Below are 8,420 nucleotides of genomic sequence, written 5' to 3' on the forward strand. Positions count from 1 at the left end.
TCCATCACTTCGTATTGCATCACTAAGGAATGAGTCAGGCTTATCTTAAATAGGAGACAGCTGGACTCTGTCACCTTGAACATTTCTATTACTCACCTAGTTGATAATTTATCCTCCCACTAGAATCAAAGTGGCTTTGTTGCTCATGGCTAATCTGACCTGAGAAATGGAAATTTTCCTTAATGTTCCATCCTGGCAAAAGAAAAAGGAGACAGTTTTACTGGATCCTTAGGGCTACACAACAATTATAAGCTTCATTTGGTTCTCTAGAGTAAAGCACAGGAAAAAAAAATGGTTTCTTAGAATCATAAAACAATAAGATGAATTAAAACAGAAGTATCTGTGGTCCAGGTTGAAAAATGCCTTTATCTCTTTGAGACACACTATAAGGAAAAGAGGCAGACAAACCTGAACTGGCCTTGGGATTTTGCGTTTATTAGTTTTAAAACCTCTGTTTTTTGTTTGTTTTTCTTTTTCCTGGTGAGTTAACTTCATTGAATTCAGTTTTCCGGTTTGTAAAATGGTGTAATCCTTTTTTTAGAGGTGGGGATGAAGATTAAGCAAAAGGCTCAGTAATTATTAGATTTTATTCCCTTCTAAATAACTTTAATATTTGTGTGTGTGGTTAATTGGAGATAAAGAGTCTCGTACTTTCCTTGAAACAAGGTCCTCAGCCTTTTGAGTAGCTAGGTTTACAAGCGTGAGCCACCAAATCTGGCATGGTATACTTTTTTGAAAGACTTTTTAAGCCAGGTCACATCTATAATCCTAGCTACTTAGGAGGGAGCCTGACATCTGGAGGATTGCAGTTCAAGCCAGCATGGACAGAAATGAAAGACTCCATCTCCATTAACCAGCAAAAAAGCTGGATGGGAGGCATAGCTCTAGTGGTAGAGTGCCAGCTGTGAGCAAGCAGTCCAAGCAAGCAAGTGGCTCTGAGTTCAAACACTGGTAGTGGAAACAAAACAACTTTAGAGACATGGTTTACATGTAATGAAATACAGACTTTAACTGTGTATTCAGTCAATTTTATTTTTATTTATTTTTTTGCCAGTCTTGGGCTTGAGCTCAGGGCCTGAGCACTGTCCTTGGACTTTCTCAAGGCTAGAGCTCTACCAGTTGAGCCTCAGCTTTTTTTTTCTATGTATGTGGTACTGAGGAATTGAACCTGGGTCTTCGTACATGCTAGGCAAGCACTCTACCACTAGGCCAAACAGTCCCAATCCACTAGCCCCAATCAGTCAATTTCAAACTGATCTGTTTTGCAACTACATCTACCACATATTTCAAAATAAAGAACATTTGTGTTACCCTAGAAAGTTCTCTCATTCTTTCATTCTCATCCAGAAGCACTGACTAATGCCATTTATATTGCTGTAAGTTGGGTTTGCCTATCTAGTATGACATATAAATAAAATATGCAGTGTGCACTCTTGGGTCTAACATCACTAACTCATTTTGTTACATGTTTCAGTAATTCAGTCCTTCGTATTTTTACTTTTGAATGTCCAGATGGGTTAAAGGATTCCTAGGAGGACTATGAAAGCCTGAAGGATAGGCAGGAGAGAAAAGAGCGACAGTGGACTGAAAGTCAGAACAGCTAGGTTCTCCTGTTGGCTTTATCAATACATAATCTTTGGAATCATCTCTCTGAGAAATAGACCCGTCCAAGGTCATCCACTTAGCCAGTGAGTGGCATATCCATGGATTGTGCCAAGCCACTCAGTTCTCAGTTAAGTGCACTTTACTGGGACTTTTAAGAACTGATTGTTATGTAGTTCAATAATTTTCCAGGACAGAATGCCTAGGTCAAATGGGCAGTTTTCCTAGCTAAAACAAGAAGATTCTGTAACTTTTTTTTAAGTCTTTTTCCTCTGGATGAGAGTGCTTATACCTTGGAAGCATTTGAAATAATCAGTTATGATTCTGAAAGTATATGATTTGGTCACAGAAAGAGCTCTACGAGCTTTTAGCTATTAGGAAAGCTCTATGAGCATGCATTGAATCTTCTGGTGCATTTCATCTTCTGGAAAGACTGCAGACAGAAGTAGCTAATGTGTTTTGTGCTTGTTTCATCTGTACTTTGATCTTCTTTTATATACATTCCTGCAGAGTCTGAAATGATGTCGCTGTTATTCTGTCCCTGGAATAACTCATTCTTATTTCAGCTCATTTTACAGGATCAGCACACCATTTAGACAGAATTCCCAGGCACTCTAGGGAATTAAAATTCTTTAAAATATACTTACTAAACTAAGAAGAATAAAAGAACCCGTCTTCCTTCCTCTGCTAGCTTTAAGCCCCTTGCTGAAGCAGAGGAGGGAGCCCCAGTATTCCCAAGCAAGGGCAAGTGTAAGGTTTCAATCTGGACTTGCTCCAGTTCTCTTGCAGTTTCTAAAGTCAGCAGACCAAGGACCTAGCCTAGCAACTTTACCTGGGGATGGAGAGTATCTTCTTACTCAACTAGTAAAACACAGTATGGGGCACCTTTGTACTGCATACAAGGCCAAGTCCCTGGCTAAGGACCTTGTAGCAGATGAACTAAAGCACGAGTCTGATTTAGGCTTGGGTAAAGAGGGGCACACAGCCAACAAGGCTCCCTACTCATGCCTGACATCATGCCTTTCTTCCCCGGTGACCCAGAAGTGCCAGAGGTAGGTGTTGTATCAGAACAGGCATAGACCACCTTAAGTTCTAGTTCCATGGCTGGGTTGCAGAACTGAGACTGAAAAGCAATGCCAAGCTTTATATCTCTGAGTTGCTTGTACTTAATAATTTTTCTTGTAAAGGGCTGACAAAGTGAATTAATAACATAGTATGATTATTCACTCTGTTCACTGGATGTATGTGAGAGTGTAAACGAGGCTTTAGAGCAAGACGAACTTTGAGAGTGCAATCTTTGGCTCCTCTGTAAAAGGTGAGCATGCTGGGGGGGGGGATTGAATTAGACATCATAACTAAGGATGATCATTAGTACAATGATGGCAGGCTTAGTTTCTAAGTTCTTTTTTTGTTAGTCATGGGGCTTGAACTCTGGGCCTGGGCACTGTCTCTGAGCTCTTCAGCTCAAGGCTACCACCCTACCTCTGGAGCCACAGCACGGGCTTTCTAGTGGTGAATTGGAGATAAGAATCTCATGGTGGGGCTGGGAGTTTGGCCTAGTGGTTAAAGTGCTTGCCTAGCATGCATGAAGACCCGGGTTTGATTCCTCGGTACCACATACATAGATAAAAGCCGGAAGTGGTGCTGAGGCTCAAGTGGTAGAGCTCTAGCCTTGAGAAAGCCCAAGGACAGTGCTCAGGCCCTGAGCTCAAGCCCAGGACTGGCAAAAAAAAAAAAAAAAGAATCTCATGGTGTTTAGTGTCCGGGCTGGCTAGGATTACAGGCATGAGCGAGTACCTGGATGATATCAATTTTCTTTTTTCTTTTTTTTTCTACATATGTGGTAGTGAGGAATGGAACTGGAGTCTTCGTGCATACTAGGCAAGCACTTTACCACTCCTGGCCGTACTCATGATTTTCTGTGATAAAGAGTATATTACAATTTTATGCTTTGGAGCATATTTGTTTACCTTTTTTTTTTTGCCAGTCGTGGGCTTGAGCTCAGGGCCTGAGCACTGTCCTTGGACTTTCTCAAGGCTAGAGCTCTACCACTTGAGCCTCAGCACCATTTCTGGCTTTTTTCTATGTATGTGGTACTGAGGAATAGAACCCGGGTCTTCCTGCATGCTAGGCAAGCACTCTACCACTAGGTCAAACTCCCGGCCCATTTGTTTACTTTCCTATGTGCTTCTTTTTGATTTCTAGGCATTTTCCATTTATTCCAGATGATAATCCTTTCTGTTACAAATTGGTAATAATTTCATTCTCAAAGGCTCAATATCTACTGAGATTCTTGCTGTTGCTGACGGCTCCCGCACACTGCTTATTCTCTCTGATAACCCACATCACCATTCACACAAACCCTAATATACAGACTTAAGGTGGGTGGGTGCTGGTGGCACACACCTGTACTTCTTATTCACAGTTCAGAGCCAGCCTGGGCAGTAAAGTCCATGAAACCCTTATCTCCAATTAACCACCAATCCTCCCCCTGTACCCCCCCAAAAAATAAAAGTGGAGATGTGGCTCAATTAAGGTGGGTAGGTGCTGGTGGCACATACCTGTAATCCTTATTCCGGAGGCTGAGAAGATCTAAGGATCAAAGTTCAGAGCCAGACTGGGCAGTAAAGTCCATGAAAGTCTTATCTCCAATTAACCACCAACCCCCCCCCCAAAAAAAAAAAAACAGAAGTAGAGATGTGGCTCAAATGAGCAAAACCTCAGGGGCAGCACCCAGGCTTTGGGTTCAAGCCCCAGGACCAGCACAAAAAAAAAAAAAAAAAAAAGGAACACTTCATGTATTTGCTTGTCATCCTTGCACAACAGCCATGCTAATCTTCTCTGTATCATTCTAATTTTAGTATACGTGTTGCCGAATCGAGCACTCTCTTAATTCTTTAAAATACCAGCACAAAGTGCTCAGAGTAGATTTTAATGACTATTATACTTCAGATTTGGACCTTTAATATACAGGTGCTCAAGAAATAATTAGTATGAATGCCGATTAAAAGCACTTCATGTGGTGCAAGGAGGGATCGATTGGTCACTTCCCAGCTCATTTTCTACATAGGAATGTGAAGCATGGAATGGGTGGTTATCTGAGGACAGATCCGTGACAGCTACTGTTAGGAACCACAGAACACAATCCTCTGAAAGGAGGCTTTATCATTCAACTCTGGGAAGTTGTCAAGTAGGAATACAACAGGTATACAACAGGTATAGTATATATAACATTTATAGCTTTCCCATTTTTCAAAAGCTGAAAATCTTTTTAAATGTGAAGCACACTTTTTTTTTTTTTTTTTGCCAGTCCTGGGCTTGGGCTCAGGGCCTGAGCACTGTCCTTGGACTTTCTCAAGGCTTAGCACTCTACCACCTGAGCCTCAGCACCACTTCCAGCTTTTCTCAATCTATGTGGTACAGAGGAATCCAGGTCTTCATGCATGCTAGGCAAGCTCTCTATCACTAGGCCAAACTCCCAGCCCATGAAGTACACTTTTAAAATGTCATGCCAAATCTATGTGTTGGCTAGGTCAGGAACAGACTGCATCTGTTCATTCAGCAGATTCTGGCATATAACAGGTACACATTAGCTGAAGGTTTCCTTCCTTTCATCCTTTTTTTTTTTTTTTTTGCCAGTTCTGGGACTTGAACTCAGGGCCTGGGCTCTGTCCCTGAGCCTCTCTGTGCTTAAGGCTATTGCTCTACCACTTACGCCACAGCACCACTTCCAGTTTTGTTTTGCTTTTTTTTTTTTGCCAGTCCTGGGCCTTGAACTCAGGGCCTGAGCACTGCCCTTGGGCTTTCTCAAGGCTAGAGTGCTACATCTTGAGCCACCGCATCGCTTCCAGCTTTATTCTATGTATGTGGTACCAAGGAACCGAACTCAGGTATTCATGCGTGCTAGGCAAGCACTCTACCACTAGGCTAAACTCCTGGCCCCCACTTCCAGCTTTTTGTTCATAAGGTACTATGGAATGGAACCTAGGGCTTCATTCATGGGAGGAAAGCATTCTACCACTAAGCCACATTCCCAGCTCTGCTGAAATTTTGTTTGCTTTTTTTTTTCCCTTAAGATGAATAAAATACCAAGAATAGCTGAAGAAATAAAAGGCCCTCTGCCATTGTTAGACAATAATTTAACTGCTCTGGTGTTATTTTATTCCCACATGTGAACTTGACTCTAGGTAACAGGTAAGCAAATGTCACACTGCTTATCTCATCAGTTCCCAAACCTGCCCCAGAAACACTTGCTGTTGTGGAGCTTGTGAATGAAAAAATTAAAGATCTGATTAGGAAACCAACTTATCATTAGTTTGCAAAGTTACTTCAAAACCACAATGTCCGTATAATTGTCTCAGTACTTGGCATACTGACCCAAGAGGTAGGATGGAAAGTGTCCCTTATCCCATTTTGTTTTAAATACAAATATTGATGGAACAAAAAGGGTGAGGATATATGAAATGTGATTAAATTTAACAGTTCTTGGTACCAAATTCATGGTACCTGGTCTTCAACTTTAGTCCCAAAGATTAGGGTTTTTGGAGTGTAGTTGTTACTCTTCTATGTGCTTTTTCTTATTGATGTCTAGGTGTTTTTATTTCCAGGTTTTACATCTTCAAGCCCACACCTCCACCACTTAAGATTCCTTCTTTTCAAGGTCTCTGACGATGCTGGTTTATGCAGGGCCATGCTTAGGGCAGGTGGCTGGAAGTCTCAGCAATGGGCACTGGCTTGCTCTTTTCTCTTCTGTAATTCCTCCCGCCGCTTTGCCTGTTGCTTACTCATGCAATCCCTGAAGGCCTGCACCTGAGGCTGACACTGCCTCCAGTCCTGGTGCTGTGCCATGCACTCCTGCACTGCAAAGTGAGAGGCAGCACAGCCAGAGCGGGAGATTAGCTGGTCTAGAGGGTCTTCTTCATCCTCCTTCTTCACTTGTCGGGCCCAGTTGTGGCCTTGAGGGACAGAAGTTGACATACTGGGTAGTCTACAGAATACCAATATAGCAGACAAGGTCAAAATACAGATAGGATTATACTAAGATTCTTTTTTTTTTTTTTTTTTTTTTTTTTTTTTTACCAGTGCTGAGGCTGAAAGGCTACAGCTCTGCCACTTGAGCCTCAGCATCACTTCTGGCTTTTTTCTATGTCTGTGGTACTGAGGAATTGAACCTGGGTCTTTATACATGCTAGGAAAGCACTCTACCACTAGGCAAAACTCCTGGACTACACTAAGATTCTTGTATTATAAATACCACTGACTTAAAGCTGCTTATATATGTGTCTCCCCTGGAAAACTAAGATTTTTGGTTTTGTTATTTTCTATGACAAATACAGAGTTTTACTTTGGTGCATCAGCACTAGGTCTGGCAAAGAGTAGCTTACAAAATAGTTTGAACTGAAACTATGTGAGAATGCTTACACAGTCCTCAAAAAGCTCAACAAGCCAGGCATTCATGGCTCATACCTATAATCTTTCCTACTCAGGAGGCTAAGATCTGAGGATTGCCATTGGAAGCCAGCCATCTCTAGCAGGAGCCTGTGAGACTCTTATCTACAATTTCCACCAAAAAAATCAGAAATGGAGCTGTGGCTCAAGTGATAGAGCACTATACTTCAGCACTTAAGCTCTGGGACAGCAACCCCTCAGTTCAAACTCCAGGATTGACACACTGGCATGAGCACGCGTGTACATGTGTATATGTACACACACACACACACACACACACACACACACACACACACACACAAATTCAGTGATTGGGCTGAGGGTATAGCTCACTGGTAGAGCACAAGTCCTACACTCTAAGACCCCTGGGTTAGACCCCCAGCACAAGACAAACACTTCAGTGAGTGAAGAAAATGTAAGAAAAAGAAATGAAAAAGTTGGGAGAGTTGGCAAAAAGACTAAGTGACAATAGCAGGGCTTTGCAGGTCATACTAAGGAGTTTAAGACTTTAAAAATGGGTAGGTCACAAAAAGAATTTAATCAAAAGAGGCCGAATTATTTGGGGGAGATGACTCTGATATAACATGACTGGATATCTACAGCCTCATTAGATGCCTTTGGGAATCATTTTGTCATTTTTTTTTTTTAATGAAAGTAGGGATGATGGTGTTTGTAAGAAAAAAAATACAGGAAATTACAGTTTCTATTACTGTACATGTTTACTTTTCCAACGTACACTCAGGTCTTTAAAGGCCAGGGGGGAATCTCTTAAAAACAAGAACAGCGGAAGAGGACTAACAAATCCAGATTCCAATGCTACATAGAACCTTTTAGATGTCTTTATTGATCATATTTAGCTCGCAGCATTAAAGTGAGCATTGGCAGGGTGAAGATACACCGGTCTGAAAAGAGACTCAGTAAATACCACTGCAGTTTCTCTGAGTACAAAAGAATAGATCCCAGCTGAGAGATAAGGACAGGCTAGACGGTTGGCTGAACGGTGGAGGTCACCCAACCTGGACCAGGAAGGCTTGAGAATCGGGAAATAGAAGGCCCACGGCAGCTAAGGCGCATGAAGCTCCCGTCCCACCTGAAGAGGACGCATGCGCGCGAGTGGCCGCCGGCGCCCTCCCCGCGCAGGGACGCCGTGCACGATGCTCACCTAACCGGTAGAGAAAAAGCCTCAGAGGCGCGCGCTGGGGTTCGGCTGGCAGTTTAGGCGCTATTCCTCCTCCCCGTTCCCAGCAACCAGCGCGTCTCGGGAGCGTGTGAGAGGAAGAGCAGGGAATCCATTGCGCGTTTTCATTGGTGGCCTCTCGGTACAGATCCCGCCTCCGGTCCTCTCGCGTCTTTTCGAGGCGGTCACTTCC

At 42.7% G+C, this 8,420-nt stretch overlaps 1 protein-coding gene and 1 non-coding gene across 2 annotated transcripts; both read right to left on the reverse strand.

Annotated features, from left to right (window-relative positions):
- Positions 1–4,380: 4,380 nt before the first annotated feature.
- On the reverse strand, positions 4,381–4,487 carry LOC150053477 (U6 spliceosomal RNA). Its single transcript, XR_016538192.1, has one exon. It is a non-coding gene; the product is annotated as a U6 spliceosomal RNA (small nuclear RNA).
- A 1,420-nt stretch (positions 4,488–5,907) lies between these two features.
- On the reverse strand, positions 5,908–8,383 carry Coa4 (cytochrome c oxidase assembly factor 4 homolog). Its single transcript, XM_090348402.1, has 2 exons — positions 8,213–8,383; positions 5,908–6,589 (listed from the first exon to the last, which is right to left on the reverse strand). Exon 2 carries the CDS (start codon positions 6,577–6,579, stop codon positions 6,319–6,321), a length of 261 nt encoding a protein of 86 aa, XP_090204528.1. The 5' UTR covers positions 6,580–6,589; positions 8,213–8,383; the 3' UTR covers positions 5,908–6,318.
- Between the last annotated feature and the right edge of the window lie 37 nt (positions 8,384–8,420).

The sequence above is a fragment of the Megascapheus bottae genome, chromosome 16, assembly GCF_031878675.1.
Source record: "Megascapheus bottae isolate mThoBot1 chromosome 16, mThoBot2.hap1, whole genome shotgun sequence".
NCBI classification, from domain to species: Eukaryota; Metazoa; Chordata; class Mammalia; order Rodentia; family Geomyidae; genus Megascapheus; species Megascapheus bottae.

Coding starts and splice junctions, on each gene's coding strand:
- Coa4 (XM_090348402.1), bottom strand. CDS start 6,579: ATGTCAACTTCTGTCCCTCAAGGCCACAACTGGGCCCGACAAGTGAAG.